Raw genomic sequence first — 24,278 nt, 5'->3', positions numbered from 1 at the left:
ATATATAAAACTATTTTACAGTACCTCCCTTTCAAAGATCCCAGAGTACAGTGGGAAAAGCATCTCTAACTCAATATTTCAGAAAAGGAGTGGAAAGTAGCAATGCAGAGAATTCACTCGAGCTCCATATGAGCAAACCATAGATTTATTCAACTTAAAATTATATATCGAGCGTATCTCTCTCATTTAAAATTGTCCAAAATGTTTCCGGGGATAAGATCCAACCTGTGAACGCTGCAATCAAGTTCTGGCCACACTGGGCCACATGTTTTGGGCCTGCGCCAAATTAACATAATTTTGGACCAAAATCTTTAAAAACAGACAGCCTTGGTGTCGCACTCCCTCCTAATCCACTAACAGCTATGTTTGGTGGACTTCCAGATAGGCTCAAAGTGGAGAAGGACAAACAAACTGTAATTGCCTTTACTACACTATTGGCACAGAGACGTATCTTCGCTCATAGAGGATCAGTACAAAAGTTTCTCAAAACCTGGCAGGATCTAATCAAAAACATTTTAGAATCAGCATTTAAATTGAGGAAGCAGGTTCTCTCCCCTCTTTTACTCCATTTATCTTTATTCATTTATTATTTTATCTACTCATTTATCTTTACTTGCATAAAGTCTTACTCTGCTGGCCTAGCTCTCTTTCTCAAGGGTGGGGGTTGATTTGTTTCAAACCTTTTATTCTTCTTCTTCTTTTTTTTTCTTTTTGTATAACTTAGAGTTATGCGTGTGGTGTGTTATTTCGATGTTAACAAATTCAATAAAATAAAAAAAAAAAAGAAATAAAAAAAAGTAATTTTAAAATTAAAATCTTCCTCCTCACAACTTGATCCTGGTCTTATTTGTCTTCTCAAGTTCTGTGTCTCAGTTAAATTCAGTTTTTTCACACAATTATTATGTTAATGTTTGGTGTAATTATGTCTTTTGAAATACAGTGATCCCTCGCTATATCGCGCTTCACCTTTCGCGGCTTCACTCTATCGCAGATTTTATATGTAAGCATATTTAAATATATATCGCGGATTTTTTGCTGGTTCGCGGATTTCTGCGGACAATGGGTCTTTTAATTTCTGGTACATGCTTCCTCAGTTGGTTTGCCTAGTTAATTTCATACAAGGGACGCTATTGGCAGATGGCTGAGAAGCTACCCAACTTACTTTCTCTCTCTCTCTCTTGCGCTGACTTTTTCTGATCCTGACGTAGGGGGATTGAGCAGGGGGGCTGTTCGCACACCTAGACGATACGGATGCTCGTCTAAAAATGCTGAAAGATTATCTTCACGTTGGCTACCCTCTGTGCAGCTGCTTCCTGAAACGACAAGCTGCACGGTGCTTCGCATACTTAAAAGCACGAAGGGCACGTATTGATTTTTTTATCTGTCTCTCTCTCTCTCTCTGCTCCTGACGGAGGGGGTGTGAGCTGCCGCCTTCAACACCTTTGTGCCGCGGTGCTTCGCATACTTACAAGCCAAACAGCCCTATTGATTTGTTTACTCCTTTGAAGAGGAAGATATGTTTGCATTCTTTTAATTGTGAGACTGAACTGTCATCTCTGTCTTGTCATGGAGCACAGTTTAAACTTTTGAAAAAGAGACAAATGTTTGTTTGCAGTTTTTGAATAACGTTCCTGTCTCTCTACAACCTCCTGTGTTTCTGCGCAAATCTGTGACCCAAGCATGACAATATAAAAATAACCATATAAACATATGGTTTCTACTTCGCAGATTTTCTTATTTCGCGGGTGGCTCTGGAACGCAACCCCCGCGATGGAGGAGGGATTACTGTATTCTAAAACTGAACTTCATTACGTGTACTGGTAATTTTTTTGAACAAAAACTCTGTTTGGAGAACCAGTAGGTTCTAGGAGGAAACATTTGTATAATATAAAAAGACAAATGATCAAACAATATTACATGTCTGGGTATTTCTTGTCACTGGAAAATCTACAGATGGCTGTGCTAGGGGTGGGCGGTATGGCCAAAATTTTGTATCACGGTATTTTTCTAAATTATCCCGGTTTCACGGTATGAGTGGATGTTAACCACATTTTCCACTGCAATTACTGCAGTAGACTGGCTAAGAATAACCTATTCCACTGTCATGAGCATTGTACATTGTACAAAAAAAAACATTTTAATGTGCACAAAAGTGTTAATACAGGTTTGAATGGTTCCATAAAGTGATGGTTTTCAAGGGGGTGACACTAATGAAGAGAAGGAATCACATTGCATGACAGATACAGTCAAAATATAGAACCTTTTTATTGAACAAATTTTGCAAACAACTATTTTGACAACATATTTTCAACCATCCCATCATTAAACTGCATAATATTTAAACTAATAAATAACAATAAAATAAATAATAGTTCAACTTCCAGTAATAATAACAATAAAATAAATAGTGCAAATTCCAGTAATAATACTATTACTTCAAAGCTTCAAGCTCAGATACATTATACAGTATTCAAGTATTGAGAAAAAAAAAAGTGAATGTGTATTCACACATTTGAACATAATGAACAAGGCACTTATGTAAATCTTAGCCATTACAAATTCTGGGCAAGGAAAACCAGACGGTCAACAGCATTTGGTTTGAGTACTGCCCTGTGGCACGTGACAATGTTCCCACCAGTACTGAAAGCTCTTTCAGTACGTGTTCAGCACAAGCTACAGGAACGTGTTCAGCACCACAATCAGCTGGGGTCAGATCAGCTGATCCCGGTACCTCACTTTCATTTTTGATCTCCATCTATATCAGTGTTTCTCAAACTCGGTCCTGGGGACCCCTGTGGCTACAGGTTTTTGTTCCAACCAGATTCCTAATCAGTGACAACATCTGATAACACTGAGCTCATTTAATTAGCTGGTATTTTTTTTTCTTTTATTCGACATTCAGAAAAGCATGTTTTTTTACATTTATAAGACATTTATAAAATTTCTGCTTTTGCTATAGATTTAAATGCTTAACTTTCTTTTGTTGATTTCATTATACTTTGCCCTTTCTCTGTGCAGTTTTTTCCCCCTTCATTGTATCTTAATAATGACAACTTAAAACGAGCAGATCAGACACGCTGGCAAACAACACACTGATTAATCAAAGGCTGCAACTACTTTAGCGTCACACCCACTAATTAGTAAATAATGGATTAATTAAACAATTAGAACACCTTGAAAAGTAGAATGAAAATCAAGATGAAAATACTGTTAAAAAGAAAAAAATACATTATTCCTATATAACTGCTTGGTACATTTTAATATTTTTTTTTTTTTAGCAAACTTAGTTTTCTAATTAATAAATATATTGTTCCCTAAACACAGAACTTGGGAAATAACAGTTCACTTAATTAGCCCAGGAGTTCAATTAAAAACAGAAGCTGGTTGGAACAAAAACCTGCAGCGACAGGGGGTCCCCAGGACCGACGTTGAGAACCCCTGATTCTATATGATCACTTGCATCAAAATCGGAGTCTCAAACGATAGCTAGCTAGACTGAGGCATCTCACAACGTGGGAGTTTCCGACAACGTATCGTAAAATGTATATTTTACACAATTTTATATAAATTATCGTCTCGCTTTCAACATCATAACTTTGAAAAATCTAAGTTGAACCATCATAAGTAGGGGACTGACTACCTGTATTGACTGATAATAGAGATAACAGAAAACTGATTATACACACTTTCATTATACATTTCTTATTGTAGCGTCTCAGCCAGGTTGAAGCCTTTTTTTTTTTTTTGAAGTGACTGTTGAATCCGACAGAGTGAAGGAGGAGTACAGCGCAGAGGAATGACAGCAGGGGCATGATAGACGCGGTAAGGGCGACACCCGGGACGGGAGAAGGGGGGAGAGTGGTGAGTTGGAGAAGGAACTGGAAGGTTGTGTGGTGGGGTTACAAAGTCGGCGTTCTTATTTCTTGACTGTTCAAATAAACTTTTGTAAGACTTTACTACGTCTGTCTGTTTTTTTTTTCTTCTCGAACCTGACGCGGAGGTTGCTACATTATTACTATAGAATGTTTTTACTATCATTACTTAAAATAGTTTATTTTAATAACTATTACATACCTATGGCTGTGTGAAGCCTGTGTCCAAAGCACTAGAGTCTTGTCCAGTTGTTAATTTTGACAGCCTTCTTGATGTTGGCCCCACTGTCCGTTGTGATGGCCACTTGCCTCTGCTCTGCAAGTCCCCAGGAATTGAGTGCCTCCAGCAAGCCTGCAGCAAGTAATTCGCCAGTGTGGTCATTTGGAAAATAGCTTGTTTGGAGGCAATAACTTTTCAATAGCCAGTCATCATTTATAAAATGAATCGTCAGGCTCAGATATGGCTCCACAGTGCGACTTGACCACACATCTGCTGTAGTTGAATAGTCGGTGACTGTAGCCACCTCTGCTTGTAATTTCCCTCTGTGTTCTCAGTACAAGTCGGGATCGCCGTTTGGCTAAAGTACTTGCAACTTGGGATCACATATCTGGGATCCAGTGTCTTGATCATAGCCCTGAATCCGCCTTTCTCCACAGTACTTAACGGAACCATATCTTTGGCTATATGGACTGTAATGGCGTTGGTTATCTCGATCCACCGCTTGCTTTTTTTGTCGTAGGCAGTACTTCTAGCAAACGCGTCTACAAGTGACATCTGACTTGAATGTCCCCTAGGTTTTTCAGTTTTACCTGAGGACGTGGAGGGTGCCAACCTTAGTTCCATGCATTCATGGTACTCCAAAACATGTTTGCGGCTAAGGTGGTGCAGCAAATTGCTCGTGTTGCCGCCTCCGGCGACAACTTTAGCTCGACAGCATTTACAATAAACAGTTGTTTGGTCCACATCCGACTTTTTAAAGCCAAAGTATCTCCAGACAACAGACACGGCTCCTTTCTTCGGCAAAAGTTCTTCTGTGTCATCATATTTAACTTTTTCATCTGCTACAGCTTCAGTTTTACAATGTTCACCGTCCATTTTCACTGCGCAATACCTCCACTAACACATGCGTGTTTAGCGGTGTAGCAGTGAAAAAGGTCCCCCCTTAAACAGTTTCCCGCTGCGCCAGGTTCCGCACATTGCTTAGCCTATTTTAACCGGTGTTGCGGTATGAGAAAAACCCATATCATAACAAAAATAAAAAACGGTTTTTGGTATGAACCGGTATACCGCCCAGCACTAGGCTGTGCATTATGTGAAATATCCACTCTCCTACATGACTGGGTTAGGTTAATCTGTATAATGGAACAATGATTTTCCTGTTTGGAGCTTGATCAACTGAAAAAGAAACTTTGGAGAAAATTCCAGGAAGCATATTCCATTTGTAATTAGCACTTACCTCATTCAAGTACAGAGTGTCATTTTTGATATACCTTTAATGGACAAAAAAGTGATTGTGCCGACTAAACCACTGACAAAACAAATATTTATTCATAATATGGCTTGACACTAAAGATATACATTTGCAAATCCTTACTATACAGGCACTAATGTGATATCATTAAACCTGAAGAACATTTATATCTGTTTGAACATTTCCCATGTGTAATGAAATTATTGCATAACTACTATAAATAGAATGGAAACTTTAGGTTAGTAAAATGAGTGGTCACCTCTATAGAGCTGAGGCAGATCACTTCCTTTCTTACCTGGAAATATTCCAAAGACTGCCTTCTGAACTCAGGAGAGTCATGTTGAGCCACAGATATCAGAATTTCACACATTGCCGCTGAACTCTTGGCTTGTGTCACAAGTCTTATGGGACTGTTCATTGATGCATCTTTTCTATAGGATGCCAAAAAAAGATCATTTTAAATGAGGTGAAATTGGAGAATAATGAACAGTGATAACACACAAAGGACCAGTCTTTATGAAACAAGTTAAATTCAGGCCAGAGTGCAATATTTTATATTAATCTTACTGTGTGGATAATTTGAAAGATGAAAGAAGTGGTGCAGAGGTGAAATATGGCAAGTACATTTATATTTTAGACATATTACAAAATCAGCAATTCTATCTACCTATTAATTATATCCTCTTTTTGGTTAATTGTTGATCTTGAAAATTATTTGGCATAACCAGATTGCCAAACATTTTTCCTTTCATGTAGTTTGAAAATATTTTAAGTGAGTAATTTTGGATTTTTAAAGTTATAACCTGAAACTCTAATGAACAAGAAATGTTTTCCAAAAATCTTTTTCAATACAACCATTCCTCCAAGATACAATCTGTGATACAATCTTCTTCAAAGAGTTATAATAGCACTTAAAGTAGAATAGTAATCCATAATATAACATATGGGTATGTATGTCAAGATGTAGATTTAGCACCCACAAGCCATATACATAACAGAAATAAAATACATGCTGAACATAAAATTCTTCTTTTACATTTTAGCATAAACATAATCAATGGTATTCCCTGCTTATAACATTTATACATGATATCTCAGGGAACTCCATTACATGGAAACTAATTACTATCTATCTATCTATCTATCTATCTACATGAAAACTAATACAAATCCATTAACGTTAATTAGGAAATAGGCATCAAGAGAATAATGTATTCATTATCTCTCTTTCAGGAGTAAAACATCAACATAATAATCTTGTCCAGAACTGAGAGTCACTAAATCTATAAACAAAGCCAAAATAGGACCAAATAAATGAAAGCTCAGCATACAAAATATTCAACAAGATGACCTTTTAACCTCTCATTAATTCACCTTTCAAGGTTGTGACCCTCGAAGCCACAACCTTAGCAACCAGGAAGATAAATGCTGTTGAGTCAAAATGCTAGTAAACTGTAAGTTCCTCAAGAATACATTAAACAGGAAATCTGACTTCTGAATCAGGTTTTCTGAGTTTCACGAACCTCATGAGAGACATATACTTAGTGCTGGGCGGTATACCAGTTCATACAGAAAACCGTTTTTTATTTTTTTTATGATATGGATTTTTCTTATACCGCAACACCGGTTTCAATTGCCTAAATGACGTTCGGAACATGGTGCAGCGGGACCTTTTTCACTGCTACACCGCTAAACACAGATTTGTTGCGCGGGGGCTCTTTTTCACTGCTACACCACTAAATAGGTAGTGGTAGTGTAGGTATTGCGCGGTGAAAATGGACAGAGAACATTCCGAAACTGATGCTGACGATAAAGTTGAACATGAGGACACAGAAGAACTTTTGCCGAAAAAAAGGAGTCACGTCCATTGCCTGGAGATACTTTGGCTGTAAAAGGTCGGATGTGGACCATTATGTTCAAATGTGTAAATACTGTTTCTATACTACTCGATAATACTGCAAGCCAAGTTGTACTTGTTTTATTTGTTTTCAATACAGTGTAATGTACCTGGGTACTGTGTAATAGTGTGACGACATGTTGACTTTATTCTCGACATTTCCACTTTAATCTTGACGCTTATGATGAGAATAAAGTCGACATGTTGACTTTATTCTCGACATTTCTACTTTATTCTCACCATTTATGTCAAGATTAAAGTCGACATGTTGACTTTATTCTCGTAATTTGTCATTAAAGTAGAACATCGTAAACTAAACTTCATCGTAAAAAATGAATATTTAATTTACTAGATTTTCACAAACCCCGTCAAAAGTTATATAACAACTTAAATGCTTTGTGTTAAGTGTTCCCCGAGCTTCTTAAACTGACTTCCTCTTGCACTAAGAGGAGATGCTGCAGCGATCGCTGCACAGAATACATTCACTTCACGATATTCCTGCTCTCTGAAAATTTAGAATGCTAAGATAAATGCTTGATATAATTTTCATGGTGAAATGCATTAAAGCATGCATTAATCATGTGGGGACACGGCGGCATGGAGGTTGCACTGCTGCCTCGCAGCAAGGGTGTCTTGGGTGTACCTGCCTTGCATTTGCATGTTTTTCTGGTGGGTTTACTCTGCGTGCTTCAGTTTCCTTTCAAAGTCATGTAGGATGTGGGGTTTTGTTATGCTATATTGACCCTGCTAGTGTATGTTTTGCTCGTATTCATCCTGCGATGTGCTGGCGACTCGTTCAGGGATGGGCGCAACCCTGAATGGATGGCATAATTAAACATGTATAACGAAGATATTTTTAAAGTTCTGAACACTCCGTGGGCTAAGTTTATAACTAGTATTAATTTCACAAAGACGTTTATCGTGTGGTGATTGGTTATGTGGAGAAAGAAAAAGAAAGGATAGGAACTGGGGTTTTGGTATGTCAGATAGAGACAGCATGCATGCAATAAAGAAAGCCAGCTCAAAAGAAAATGCATTGAATTCTGTGTTCGTGTCTCCGACCACCAGATCACAAACCCAACATTTACACAATATTTAAGTTAAACCTGTGCGATACCCATTCATTCATCCAGTTTTTTGGAGCCTCGTCACACCTGCCATAAAGTTCTCTACACTGAACATACACCTGGGGACCCCTTACTGCGAGGGAGCAGCACTACCGCCTCACTACCGTGCATGTTTAATACCTGCTTTAATGCATTTCATCATGAAAATGATATCAAGTATTTATCTTAGCATTCTAAATTTTCAGAAAGCAGGAATATCATGAAGTGAATGGATTCTGTGCGGTGATCGCTGTCTCCTCTTAGTGCGGAGGAAGTCAGTTTAAGAAGCGTAGTGATTAACAACTGGGTCGGGGAACACTTAACACAAAGCATTTAATGTGCTGCATTAATTTATGACGGGGTTTGACAAAATCTAGTAAATTAAACATTGATTTTAGGAAGAAGTTTAGTTTACAACATTCTACTTTAATTATGAAGTAAACTATGAGAATAAAGTGGAAATGTCGACTTTAATCTCAACATAAACGGCGAGAATAAAGTGGAAATGTTGACTTTATTTTTGACATAAACGGCGAGAATAAAGTGGAAATGTTGAGTTTACTCTCGACATATAGTTTGTTTTTTTCTTCCCTGTGTCCGTTGTTTTTTTCTTCACCGTGGCCCTAATACGATTCCGTAGGGCTATACCACAAATAGCATTATAAATGCAAGTTGCAGTTTTATTATTTATGCATATAGCTTAGCTTGAAGCAAGGTCCATATTAATGCAGTTTGCCTAAATGATGGTTCAGTTGGTAAAGATGTCATCACCAAGTTGCACTTTTTTTATTTTATTTTAATTTGGTGAATACTGTGTAATGCACCTGGGCTTGAAGCCTTGAAGTAATAGTGCAACTATAAGTAATAAAACTATTATTTATTTTATTGTTATTATTTATTAGTTTAAATATTATGCAGTTTAATGATGATAAAGTTGTTTAAAAAGTCACTTTAATGTGTCAGTGGACAGAGATTGTTAACATTAACACAAAGTGTAGTTGGTTTACAAAAAATATTTACTATTTATTCCTTTTCTAAGACATATTCGATGCAATACAACTTTTGACTCAAGTCTAAATGCCTCTTTGGATGGTTGAAAATATGTTGTCAAAATTATAGCTTAAGTTTTTGCAAAATTTGTTCAATAAAAAGGTTCTATATTTTGACTGCCTCTGTCATGCAATGTGATTCCTTCTCTTCATTAGTGCCACCCCCTTGAAAACTATCACTTTATGGGGCCATGCAAACCTGTATTAATACTTGTGTGCACATTAAAATGTTTTTTTTGTACAATGTACAATGCTCTTGGCAGTTGAATAGGTTATTCTTAGCCAGTAATTGCAGTGGAAAATGTGGTTAACATCCACTCATGCATGGGGAAAAAAATACCGTTGAATACCGTGAAACCAGGATAATTTTGAAAAATACCGTGATATAGAATTTTGGTCATACCCCCCACCCCTACATATACTTACCCAAAATTCATTAAGAATAAAATATAAATATTAAAAAAAAAAAAAACACCAATCACAACATTAGAGAAATAGGAGCCTCTAAAAGGGAGGCATCCCTATCAGAAAGCTGGATAATAGAAAATGTAATGAGAAATTATTTGATATTGGATGATGAGGAAATGGAAGAATCACAGAAAAGTCTTGAGTAGTAGTCAAGAAAGAAATTATTAATTACATAGGCAGCATTAGGGCTGATTTAGTATGGATGGTGAGGATAAAGGTAAAGAAGTCATGGCCTAATCTTCCATGCAAGCAATCTGCTCAGGCTGACATCTATATGAAGACAAGAAATTGATTCCTTTTAAAATATTTAGGAAAAATATGAAGTGGAGTAGAATGGACAAAAAGAAGGAGCGTCATTTGGAATGTGGAGATGAGCTCAAGTGAGCCAACATCATGGAGTGCCACAAAACTCCTTTGCCTGAGATCCCTAATGTCATGATTTTAGAGTAATTCCCGTGTACAGTCTGTGGTTTGAACTATATTTTAGTATTGTGAAAATTTGCTTTGTTTATGATGGTCCGGTGCAACCATTTTGTATTCTTCCAAGCAGCCACAGCTATGTTTTTGTTAGCAACAGGGAGGGCGTTATTGCTCTCACATGACCACTGGAAGTGTCAAAGTGTGACAATATTATCATTGGGCTATTTAAATTTTTTTTTTGTTTTTGAATAAAAAAACAATTTTTTACAAAGAGTATAGTAAGCAGCTGAAAAACTTTATCTAGAGCATTTTCCAGTTTACTTACAAGGATTTTTGGTTAACAGTTTGCTTTTGGTATTTTGGTTTTAGTGGTTTTTGACCCTTGTTTGTTTTTCATTAAAATTTACGGCTTTATTTCCTGGTCTTGGGTGGTGTCATCTGTATGCCCTTCCATTTTTGCAAAGGCAGAATACCATGCCTTGCTCAGCTCTCTAAAATCAACTGTAATTCAAGTATAACACACCATGAAAATTCCCTTTCTTTTAATGTCATATTTATAAATTACGAAATTTCTGGGACAGGTTTGGTTAAGTAAAAATATTTCACAAAAGAACAATATGCAAAATGTATCCACATCGCTAAAGTAGCTTTATTTTGCATTCAAACGTTTAGCTCTGTAATATTCCATCACATGGAAACATAATAAAGTTTTACAAAAACCACAGCTACAGTAGATGGGCTTTTTGTTTAAAAACTACTAGGGAGTTCAACCTCCGTGCGGGCCCTACGCGCTAGTCATTTCAAAACTATTATATCTGACAATCTGTCAAATGTTGGTTTATTATGAATGTGAGCGTGATCTTTCAGATTCATATAGAAATCCAAGAAAACTTCTTTGTCCGTGTTTTGCAGATAAATTTTGTGTAAAGTGCGATACATATGGATTTGTATCCATTATTGGCTTTAGAATTTCTAATACGTCCGATTGCTTAACTCTTTTGATTCTATGTTGCATCGCTTTTCCGTGATCATAAATATAAACCTGACCGAATTGTGATTTCTTTGAAATTAAACTTGTAGTAGCTGTAATTGTTGCGGGATCACAGATTCTCATTGTATATGGTCCCGAATCGTGTAAATCTACATTTTGAGCATTGAATGATGAAAATGCGAATAGAATATTGTAGATTCAGATAGTTTGCCTGTAGTGTTTGTGGATTTCACTTTCACCAAAAAACAAATCTTTTATTTCTCGCAGATACACCTCTTCAATGGGAAGAAACACTACTTTTCTCTGATGGCAACACGAATTAGACAATCTACAAGTCTCCGACTTAAACTTTAAAGCTGAACTATATGTACATACTGTATGAGATTTGCAAATCATTGCATTCTGTTTTTACTTACATTTTACACAGCGTCCTAACTTTTTTAGTATTGGGGTTGTATTTTAAGTAAGTTGCGTGGTACTATTGCTTCTTCTCATTTCTTAACCAGTTTTTCTTCTTATTTTTGCACCAAACCAAACATCTCTAGATTTTATATTCTTGAGAGCTGTGCTCCAGAATCAATGGAAATTTCTGATTGGATCCAATAGGATTTGATTTGAATACTAAGGTGTTGTTGCTGGCAGGGTTATGTTGTTACAAAAATAGAAGTATCAGCATTATGTATTCAGAATACAAAAGTAAGTATTCACCTCATGGTAAGTTTCTAAAGATGTATAGTAGAACCTTGGGTCACGACCGTAATTCGTTCCAAAACTCTGGTCGTAACTCGATTTGGTCGTGACCTGAAGTAATTTCCCCCATAGGATTGTATGTGAATACAATTAATCCGTTCCAGACTGTACAAACTGTATGTAAATATATTATTTTGAAGATTTTTAAGCACAAAAATAGTTAATAATACCATAGAATGCACAGCGTAATAGTAAACTAAATGTAAATACATTGAATAACACTGAGAAAACCTTGAACAGAGAAAAGTAACATTGCAAGAATTCACGTTATACCCTTTACGAACCGCTCGCTGTAAACACTTTTTTTTTTTTTTTACTTTTTAATATTTTTATTTTATTAATTTTCATTGTAATCATTCCATACAAACAGATCAATTTATAACCCAACAAATTTGAAGACAAATCAAACCCCACCCCTGAGAAGGAGAGCTTAGCTAGAGGAAAATTGCTTTAAGCTTTTTAATAAGGCAACATTAGACAAAAGAAGGGGAAAAGTAAATATCTATATAAATATGAGATGGAGAAGGGAGTTAAATGCAATAATAGTTAATTCTCTTATTCTAAAATAATATTGATTAAATCCTGCCATGTTTTTAAAAAATTTTGTACAGATCCTCTAACTGAAAATTTGATTTTTTCCAATTTCAAATAATATAAAACATCGGTTTCCCACTGACTTATAAGAGGAGAATTAGGATTCTTCCAATTTAACAAAATAAGTCTGCGTGCCAAAAGTGTAGTGAATGCAATCACCGTTTGCTTGTCCTTCTCCAATTCCAGTCCATCTGGAAGGACACCAAACACAGCTGTTAGTGGGTTAGGAGGGATTGTGATACTAAGGCTGTCAGAGAGGCACTTAAAAATTTTTGTCCAAAATGATGTTAGTTTGGTGCAGGCCCAGAACATGTGACCCAGTGAGGCAGGAGCTTGGTTGCAGCGCTCGCAGGTTGGATCCTGGCCTGGAAACATTTTGGACAGTTTTAAGCGAGACAGATGAGCTCGATATATAATTTTTAGTTGAACAATTCTATGCTTTGCGCATATAGAACTCGAGTGAATTCTCTGCTTTGCTACCTTCCACTCCTTTTCTGATATATTGATTAAGAGATCTTCTTCCCAATGTCCTCTTGGATCTTTGAAAGGTAGGGACTCTAATAAGATTTTATATATTGCGGAAATAGTGTTTGTTTCCTCAGAATTGAGCAGTATTTTTTCCAGCATTGTGGAGGGTGCAAAGTGGGGGAAATCGGGCAATTTCTGTTTAACAAAATTTCTAATTTGAAGAAAGTAAAAGAAATGTGTAGCTGGGAGGTTAAATTTTGAACGTAATTGTTCAAAAGATGTAAATATGTTGTCTATATAAAGATCTCTGAGCATTTTAATCCCAAAACTTTTCCAGGTATTAAAAACTGGATATACTTGCGAAGGTTGAAAGAGGTGGTTCTCTTGCAGAGGTGCCACTGATAAAAGATTTTCCATCTTAAAATGCTTCCTAATTTGGTTACATATTCTGAGTGAGTAAAATACTAATAACCCAATTGTGCATTTGCGATAACTTTCATTTATTGGAGAGCAGAGCAGGGAATATAAAGAAGTACTACAGGATTTTACTTCTATTGCAGACCAAGCCTGTGTATGTTCATTTATTTGTGTCCAGGTTTTTATGGCTTGTATGTTTGCTGCCCAGTAATAAAACTGAAAATTAGGTAAAGCCATGCCTCCTTCTGCCTGAGGTCTTTGTAGGGTCGCTCTTCGGATACGTGGGTGTTTTGAGTTCCAAATGAATGAGGTTATTATTGAATCTAACTGTTTAAAAAACGATTTATTGATATATATTGAAATGTTTTGAAATAAAAAGAAAAGTTTAGGAAGGATATTCATCTTAACAATGTTAATTCTTCCGGCTAGAGTGAGATGAAGGGTTGACCATCTATGCAAGTCTTGCTTAATTTTTTCCATACAGACGCCAAAATTTTGTTGATAAAGAGCTTTATGTTTACTTGTGATATTTACCCCTAGGTATTTAAACTGATCTGCTATGGTAAAAGGTAGGGTGTCTAATCTAATATTATATGCTTGTGAATTCACTGGAAAGAGTATACTTTTATTCAGATTAATTCTAAGACCAGATATCTTTTGAAATTCTGTTAGTGCTGTTAAAACAGCAGGGACAGTGTTTTCTGGGTCCGATATATACAAGACCATATCATCTGCATATAGAGAAATTTTCTGTTCCAGTCCTTCTCTGACAATCCCCTTTATCTGATAAGAATTTCAGCAGTGAACCGCCAGTGGTTCAATAGCGATTGCAAACAACAGTGGCGACAAGGGACATCCTTGTCTGGTACCACGTTCTAGTTTAAAGTAGTCTGAGCAAATGTTATTAATACAAACTGAAGCTTCTGGACTGGTATACAGTAGTTTGATCCAAGCACAAATATTCAGGCCAAACCCAAATTTCTCCAATGCAGTGAAAAGGTAATTCCATTCGATCATGTCAAATGCCTTTTCTGCGTCTAATGATAGTAATATCTCTGGGGTGTTTGATTTTGCTGGTGAATAAATAACATTAAACAAGCGTCGGAGATTTGAAGATAGATGTCGGCCTTTAATAAATCCAGTTTGATCTTGTGATATTACCGAGGGCAGCACTTTCTCCATCCTTCTAGCTAGGATTTTTGAGAGTATCTTAACATCATTATTCAGGAGTGAAATTGGTCTATATGATGCACATTGTAACAAGTCCTTATTTTGTTTAGGAAAGATGGTGATTAATGCTTGTCGAAATGTTTGAGGTAGTATTTGGTGGTCTTTAGCTTCTGTAAATGTTGCCAATAAGAGTGGAGCTAGCTGAGTGGAGAATTTCTTATAAAACTCTACGGGGTAACCATCAGGGCCTGATGATTTCCCGCTTTGTAGTGACTTTATAGCGTCTATTAATTCTGTTAGCGTTAAGAGGTTTATCCAGTTCCTCAGCACTTAAAGCATCTATTTGTGGTATTTGTGAATTATCCAGAAATGCATTAGATTGCGTGTTGTCTTCTTTGGGCTCAGTGGAATATAAAGACTTATAGTAATCTCTAAATGTGTGCATTATTTTATTGTGGTCGATGATTTCTTCTCCATTCTTGTTGGTGATTACTGGTATTGCATTGTGAACTTCTTGTTTATGAATTTGTTGAGCTAAAAGCTTATTAGCTTTTTCTCCGTGTTCATAGTAATGCTGTCTAGACTTATAAATAAGTTGTTCAGTTTCTTTAGTTGTTAAGATGTTAAGTTCTGTATGCAGGGCCTGCCTTTTCCTGTGAAGAGCTTCACTTGGACGCCTGGCTTGTTCTTCATCTATTCTAGTAATTTCATTTCTTAGCTCTGACACTTTCTTGGTTTCTAATTTATTTCTATGGGAAAGATATGAAATAATCTGGCCTCTTAAGAAGGCCTTTAGAGTTTCCCAGAGTGTTCCTGCAGAAACCTCTGTGGACGTGTTTGTCTCTAGGAAGAAGCTGATTTGTTTGGATATAAATTCTGTACAGTTCTCGTCTGCCAATAAAAGAGGGTTAAGACGCCATCTGCGAGGTGAGTGTGAGGGGCTTAATGATTTTAGCTCCAAGACTAGAGGGGCATGGTCAGAGATAACAATTGTGTCATATTTGCATGATTTAATTGTAGGCAGGAAATTATTATCTATAAAAAAATAATCAATTCTTGAGTAGCTATAATGCACTGGTGAGTAGAACGAATATGTTCTTGAGTTTGGGTTAAGAAACCTCCAGGGGTCTGATAAGTTGTGATCATTTAAAAACTGTGCAATTATCTTTGCAGTATTAGATGTCATCCCCCCTGTCACAGGAGTCCTATCTAAGAGTGGATTTAAAACACAATTAAAGTCCCCAGCCATTATAATTTTACACATTGGGAATGGATGCAAATAGATTTTGCATGAATTCCTTATCATCAACATTGGGTGCATAAACATTTATCAAAATCATTTTACTGTTATATAAGTTGCCCATGACTATCACATATCTCCCTTCAGGGTCCGACACTACCTCTGATGCTACAAATGGAACTGTTCTATGTATGAGAATTCCCACCCCTCTAGTTTTCTTTATAAAGCTAGAATGGAACATTTGGCCAGTCCAGTTTTTTTGTAATCTGAACTGATCCTTGGTTAGTAAGTGGGTCTCCTGTAGAAATACTATTTTAGCGTTTAAGCCTGTTAGGTGAGAGCATACTTTCTTTCTCTTTAATTCGTGATTCAGGCCTTTAACATTCCAGCTCACAAAGTTAACTGTCCCATCATGGAGACATTGATTCTGAGTTTTTAATGTCATTTATAGTTTTAATTGGTAATATGGCAGTTTTAATCTTAGTTTCAAGATTCCCCATGAGTTATTGCACTTTTTTTTAATGAGTTTTAAGCACAGGGAAAAACATGAACATTTGAAAAATCCGTAATTTAATAAACAACCAAGAAAAGTAACATTGCAACAATGCACACTACGAACCGATCGCTGTAAACAGTGAAGTGCAGGTTAAAATCCAATACAAAAAAGTCTTCATTAATCAGTCTCTTTAAAAACAAGCCGATGCATTCTTTAACTGCCTTCTTGGCCTTACGCAGCCAGCCCTCTCTCTCGCTCGCTCGCTCTCTCGCACTCTCTCTCTCTCGCTCTCACTCGCTCACTGCACAGGGAGAGACTGAACATGTGCGGAAATCATTGGCGCGTACGAACCGGAAGGGAAACTGGCTTGTTCGTCACCCGAGTGTGTGGTCATGAACAGATGCAAAAGTTTGGTGAACTTTTTGGTCGTTTTTGACTCGAGGTTCCACTGTATTCAAGAATACAGCTACTTTATGAAATTTATGAAACCTGTTCAAGCATATCTGAAAACCAGATAAAGGTCAACTGAACAAAAAAAGACAATAATGTATTAGGAGAAGGTTGATGTCATATACAGGATGTTCTAGTAGGATTACGAAATCAGCAGATATCCTGCACCCAGCAAAGACTGGACAGTTGTCACACACACACAGCAATTTCAAGGATAAGGGCTGAACCTGAGAGATATCAGAAGAACAGGAATGTAGCATAACAATACTTTTATTTTGGGGTATTTAACCTAGCTCTCATCTCATGTCATTTAACTATACTTTTATTTTGGGGTATTTAACCTAGCTCTCATCTCATGTCATTTAACTTACCAGACTAATTCAGCACTGTTATTAATTCAATTGTCTATAAATATAAATCTGCTCTTATTCTTTGATCATTTGCTCCCAACCTCTGCCCAGGACACTGTCCCTTAGGAGATTATTGTACAGGATGCTCCCTCTTCAGCATTTTCTGAAGAGTAAATAAAGGATGCAATGAGTAACCTTCCTCCTGCCCGGTTCCGTACTCAAACAGGTCTTAATTAAGGGCAAGATTTCCTTCTTTAACATATCTCCAAATTTAATTTCTACCACAGTATTTATGAAAAAGAAGGGTTATATGTGCACCCTTTATTTCTGTGAAAAAATTACTCCAAAAACCAAATCAAATGGCCGAAGCAATCCATCAAAGGTATAGTGTCCTGGATTTTATATTTTATTTTTTGCTCACACAAACAAAAATGAACTTTTTCTTACAAGGACAGTTAACAAATTGTGTTACTTTAAAACAAATATATTGCTCATATGGACAGGATAAATTTAACACTTAAGAAGGCAGGACATCAAAGCATTCCATTTTCCCGATTCATAGTAACATCTGTTTAAACAGAGCACAATATCCAGGAGATGCCTCAAGCTGTACTGATTATTTTATCACCTGTGAGGAGATGGGCACCTAGGACTAAATTGGTTAACAGCCTGGGAAAGGAAGACATGTTGATGCTTCAAGCTGTATTCGATTACCTTATAATCTGAGAACAGAAGGAGATGCTGTGGTACTAGAAATTGCCAAACCCTAGGCTTCTGTTCCTATTTCAAAACATTCCCATATACATTAACAAATATTTTTTTAAGAAATTAGATTCAATCAGAACCTCATTTATATGGAATTCGAAAAACCCATGCATTTAAAAGGTGACCTAAATCAGAAGGCTGCATGGCTCTACCTAATTTTCAATGTTATTACTGGGCGGCAAACATACAAGCTATAAAAACCTGGAGATTGAAACAAATACAGTGCATCCGGAAAGTATTCACAGTGCATCACTTTTTCCACATTTTGTTATGTTACAGCCTTATTCCAAAAGGGATTAAATTCATTTTTTTCCTCAGAATTCTACACACAACACCCCATAATGACAATGTGAAAAAAGTTTACTTGAGGTTTTTGCAAATTTATTAAAAATAAAAAAACTGAGAAATTACATGTACATAAGTATTCACAGCCTTTGCTCAATACTTTGTCGATGCACCTTTGGCAGCAATTACAGCCTCAAGTCTTTTTGAATATGATGCCACAAGCTTGGCACACCTATCCTTGGCCAGTTTCGCCCATTCCTCTTTGCAGCACCTCTCAAGCTCCATCTGGTTGGGTGGGAAGCGTCGGCGCACAGCCATTTTAAGATCTCTCCAGAGATGTTCAATCGGATTCAAGTCTGGGCTCTGGCTGGGCCACTCAAGGACATTCACAGAGTTGTCCTGAAGCCACTCCTTTGATATCTTGGCTGTGTGCTTAGGGTCGTTGTCCTGCTGAAAGATGAACCATCGCCCCAGTCTGAGGTCAAGAGCGCTCTGGAGCAGGTTTTCATGCAGGATGTCATCTTTCCCTTTATCCTGACTAGTCTCCCAGTTCCTGCCGCTGAAAAACATCCCCACAGCATGATGCTGCCACCACCATGCTTCACTGTAGGGATGGTATTGGCCTGGTGATGAGCGGTGCCTGGTTTCCTCCAAACGTGATGCCTGGCATTCACACCAAAGAGTTCAATCTTTGTCTCATCAGACCAGAGAATTTTCTTTCTCATGGTCTGAGAGTCCTTCAGGTGCCTTTTGGCAAACTTCAGGCGGGCTGCCATGTGCCTTTTACTAAGGAGTGGCTTCCGTCTGGCCACTCTACCATACAGGCCTGATTGGTGGATTGCTGCAGAGATGGTTGTCCTTCTGGAAGGTTCTCCTCTCTCCACAGAGGACCTCTGGAGCTCTGACAGAGTGACCATCGGGTTCTTGGTCACCTCCCTGACTAAGGCCCTTCTCCCCCGATCGCTCAGTTTAGATGGCCAGACAGCTCTAGGAAGAGTCCTGGGGCCTCATGTATAACGCTGTGCGTAGAACTCACACTATAACATGGCGTAGGCACAAAAGCAGGAATGTGTGTACGCACAGAAAAATCCAGATGCAGGAATCTGTGCGTACGCAAACTTTCTCGTTCTTCCACTACATAAATCCTGATCAGCGTGAAAAGTAACGCACGTGCATGCGCCTGCTGTCCCGCCCCAACTCCTTCCAGAATTATGCCTCTTTGAATATGCAAATTGATATAAATAGCTTTCTGTGAAAAGACAATGGGAAAAGCACAGGGGAAAATATAAGAATTTCAGAGAATACCAAGTGGAGGCAAAGGAAAAACGTACTATTTGCTGGTTTAAACAGTGTTATAATCAACAAAAGAAAGTTGATCGAGTGACACAGTGTCGGAGAAACTCGAAAGCTCAAGTTCACAAAGTCGCACAGTGCCCGAAAAGAACTTGTCACATATCAAAGCAGTTATGGTATTTGGAATACTATGGCTATTCCCTGGACCATTATATTGCTAGAGGTTAATTACAATCAGATGCATTACACTAATAAACAATATGCAGTTAATTTCAGTGTATTTATAAAGCTGCGTCAGGAATGTGGGTCTAAGAAAGAAAGCGTAACCACACAGGAACAGTAGCACTGCTTTGATGCTGGGTGCCGCCAGTCTGCAAAACCGAGCAGAGAAATTGCGTACGCCAGGATATGAGGTACCGTGGAAATGTGCGTGGCTTTACGCCAAGTTTATGTTTTATGCATTGCGATTTGAGCATGGAAACAGAAATGTTGCGTACGCACCGTTTATACATGAGGCCCCTGGTGGTTTCGAACTTCCACTTACGGATGATGGAGGCCATTGTGCTCAATGGGACCTTCAAAGCAGCAGAAAGTTTTCTGTAACCTTCCCCAGATTCGTGCCTCGAGACAATCCTGTCTCGGAGGTCTACAGACAATTCCTTTGACTTCATACTTGGTTTGTGCTCTGACATGAACTGTCAACTGTGGGACCTTATATAGACAGGTGTGTGCCTTTCCAAATCATGTCCAATCAACTGAATTTACCACAGGTGGACTCCAATTAAGCTGCAGAAACATCTCAAGGATGATCAGGGGAAACAGGATGCACCTGAGCTCAATTTTGAGCTTCATGGTAAAGGCTGTGAATACTTATGTACATGTGCTTTCTCAATTTTTTTATTTTTAATAAATTTGCAAAAACCTCAAGTAAAGTTTTTTCACGTTGTCATTATGGGGTGTTGTGTGTAGAATTCTGAGGAAAAAAATGAATTTAATCCATTTTGGAATAAGGCTGTAACATAACAAAATGTGGAAAAAGTGATGCGCTGTGAATACTTTCCGGATGCACTGTAGATGAACACACACTAGCTTGGTCTGCAATAGAAATGAAATTCTGCAGTACTTTTAATATTCTTTGCTTTGTACACCAGTTAATGCAAGGTATCATCAAAATATTAACAATCCAATTGTCCTTCATTTACTCAGAATATGGAACCAATGTTATAAGCACTTCAAGTTAGAGAATATTTTATCTTTGACACCTCTACATGATAACCACCTTTTTCATCCTCTCGAACTTGCACAGTTTTTGATGTATGGAAAACAAATTGGATTAAATCATTTAGAGATTTGTATATAAATAATGTCTTTGCATCCTATGAACAATTTCACTCCATCAACACAATTTTTCCACTACTGTAGCTCCAAATTAGAAACTTTGCTAAACGAAACCTGCCCAATTTTTTGTCACCTCCCACCTATTTCTGTTCCAGAAGAGATATTGATCAGTCTTGGGGACTCCGACAGCTTTTCTAAAATATATAAAAACATTTTAAAGTCCCAACCTTTTAAAGATCCTACAGTACAGTGGGAAAAGGATCTCTTACTCAACATTTCAGAAACGGAGTGGACAGCAGACACGCACAGAATACACTCTAGCTCCATATGTGCAAAGCATTCAACTATTCAACTTAAAATCTTTTATTCTCGCTTAAAATTGTCCAAAATGTTTCCAGGGCAAAATCCAACATGTGAATGTTGCAATCGAGCTCCAGCTTTACTAGGGCACAATGTTTTGGGCGTGTACCAAATTAACATCATTCTGGACAAAAAATGTTTAAATGCCTTTCAGACAGCCTTGGTGTCCCAATCCCTCCTAACCCTTTAAGAGCTGTGTTTGGTGTACTCACAGATGGGCTTAAAGTGGAGAAGGACAAACATACTGTAATTGCCTTTACTTCACTATTGGCACGTAAACCTATCTTGCTCAACTGGAAGAATCTTAACTCATGTCTTTTAAGTGAGTAGGCAACTGATGTCATATACTATTTGAAATTGGAAAAAATCTAATTCTCACTTTTGAGGATCATGTTCAAAACTTTTTTAAAACCTGACAGGATCTAATCAATAATATTTTTAGAATAAACATTTATATTGGGGAAAGGACTCCTTTCTCTCTTTACTACTCTCAAACATTTTACTCTGGCTGTTCGCCTTCCCCTCCCTGCGTGGAGTTTGCATGTTCTCCCCGTGTCTGCGTGGGTTTCCTCCAGGCACTCCGGTTTCCTCCCACAGTCCAAGACATGCAGGTTAGGTGGATTGGCGATTCTAAATTGGCCCTAGTGTGTGCTTGGTGTGTGGGTGTGTTTGTGTGTGTCCTGCGGTGGGTTGGCACCCTGCCCGGGATTGGTTCCTGCTTTGTGCCGTGTTGGCTGGGATTGGCTCCAGCAGACCCCCGTGACCCTGTGTTCGGATTCAGCGGGTTGGAAAATGGATGGATGGATGGATGTTGGCCTTCCTCTCTTTCCTGATTGTATGGAATGTTCTATGCTTTTAATAAATTCAATAAAAGATAAAAAAAAAAAGAAAAAGAAATTGCCAAACCGGTTTACGGCTTGGGACATAAAGGTTCTTAAAACACCAAAATCTTTATTGTTTGGGAAACAGATGTACTCAAACAGATTAAACAGTATGAGGAAATTCATCCATCACATTGACAGCCAGCCAATCAGGTGTATCCAACAATCACATTTTGCAAAACCCCCATGGAATTTTAAAATAAATATGATGGACTAAACAAAGAGACAGAGCGATATCAGAATAGGGCAGAGCAACGTCAAGAGGAGAAGACAGCGATGTCTGGAGAGGGCACCAGCAAAGTGTGACTGTTTTCACCTGATCGTCAGCTAAAGCATTTCATGAATATTGATTGCTAAATCAATGCTGTCCTGGGACATTTATCTTTGACATCTTTCACTTTTTGTAAGCTTTTTCTAAAGACTATATGTATCCTGACTTTGCTATTCACATTTTCTTTTATGCTTTTCTCTACTGGTATTATTGTTCTTCAATAAACACCATGGCTTTTGACTTTCAATACTTTGTCTTCATTTCTAGAGTGACTGAAGTAATAAGGTAAATGTTTTTGAACCCCTTGAGCAGTAAGGAAGTGCCATGTGATCCAAGCTGCATGGTTTATTGAGCTGAGGACAATGAGCTCTGTCCAATAAAGAACAGTACATTAAGTAAGACATTCAATGGTTGATAAATGGCCTACAGCCAAGGATGTTGAGTCTTTGCATGTTTGAATATATTCTTGGAGACCAAAAGTAACATTTAGGTCTGATATATTTCTAAGAAATCGTACAGTTGAAGCCTATGATAAGTAAGTCTCTTGGGAGTACCAGGGAAAGCAGACTCTGCATGTGTTATTAATTTGGTACTTATGTGGGTTAAAGTGCTACGGAATAACATGCACGTGTATAGATCTTTCATATACTACTTTTGTGTTTAGGTTCTTGTGTATGCATATATTTACGTATGTGTGTTTTAATCATTCTGCATCTTAATAAGGTGTGTCAGTAGACCAACCTGGGAACCTGATGGATATACTTATCCCTGAAGAAAACAGGTAAAGGGTAATAAGTAGAGGGAAATATCATGATAATACATGGGGTGGAGTGTTATGGTGTGAAATTTTGTATATAAGTTGATAAATATTTTCTATGTCTTTATTTATAAGTCAAACAAAGCAAATGTAATAGTAGTGTTTTATTCTTGCGAACAGCGATGCTTTGATGTTTAACCTCCACCACCCCCACAGTCTTTAGGACTGACTTAGAAATTTATGGAAGAGTTGGGGGAAGTGCCTCAAGTGATTCTCTGCAGGACAGGAAGGCCACTTAGTTGGAAAGCTTCTGCTTATCAAATTGTCTTGGGTGAAGATGTGAAAAGGCAGTGTATGGGATGGAGCATCAGACCAGCTTTGGCAAGAGTGACTGTGTTTGGACTAAGACCCTAAAAACCATAAACAAAGCAACTACCAATCCCCGCATGGAGGCCAAACTACCTGGCTGGCAAGAATTTATCAGGTTGTATGGGTGCCAATATTCACTTGTACTTTTCTTATTGTTATTATTTTATGAAAAATATCAATAACACATTTAAAATTGTAAATTAACTCCTGCTTATATTTTACTCTACATACAGTAATTTCCTGAGGTTATCCATATTACTAACCGAGAATGCTAAACCGGATGATGGACGCAGGCACATCCGGCAATGGGCCGTAGCTGCAAAAAGACGTACTGCGCAGGCGCAAAAAGAGTCCGCGAGAGTCGGCTGAGGAGCCGAGAAAGGCGGACAAAAGAGGGCGAGAGAGGTGGATGAGGGGCCGCGAGAGGCGGACAAGACCACAGAAAAAAGGAGTGAGCACAGGAAAAATGGAGAAATGAGGTGCAACGAGCACCGAAAAAAGGAAAAGGCACATAAAAAAGTAGTCAAACGCAGGCAAAGCACGAAACACATTGCACATGAAACTAGACCCAAAAAAAAAAAAAAAAGAGGCTCGCGCACAACAGCAAGGCACCCCCCCCCCCCCCCTACAGGCACCGGATGGGACACACACCAAGAGGGGGATTCAACAAGCCCATGGAACACAAAAAAAAGAACACAAAACCACCCCACAGACCCTACAAGCAAGGGACGTGACACACACAAAGAGGG

The 24,278-nt window shown here is 37.8% G+C and overlaps 1 protein-coding gene across 3 annotated transcripts in view; it reads right to left on the bottom strand.

Annotated features, from left to right (window-relative positions):
- The window catches only part of afmid (arylformamidase), a 142,814-nt gene that overhangs the window by 15,969 nt on the left and 102,567 nt on the right, over window positions 1-24,278 (bottom strand). For all 3 annotated transcript variants that reach the window (XM_028791821.2, XM_028791818.2, XM_028791819.2), the window contains one exon: window positions 5,640-5,775. In XM_028791821.2, coding sequence (XP_028647654.1) covers window positions 5,640-5,775 — 136 coding nt within the window. The remainder of the gene's footprint in view (window positions 1-5,639; window positions 5,776-24,278) is intronic.

Source organism: Erpetoichthys calabaricus, chromosome 14 (assembly GCF_900747795.2).
Source record: "Erpetoichthys calabaricus chromosome 14, fErpCal1.3, whole genome shotgun sequence".
Lineage (NCBI taxonomy): Eukaryota > Metazoa > Chordata > Cladistia > Polypteriformes > Polypteridae > Erpetoichthys > Erpetoichthys calabaricus.
Note: the sequence above shows the minus strand (reverse complement) of the source record. Positions and strands in the feature narration are given on the sequence as shown.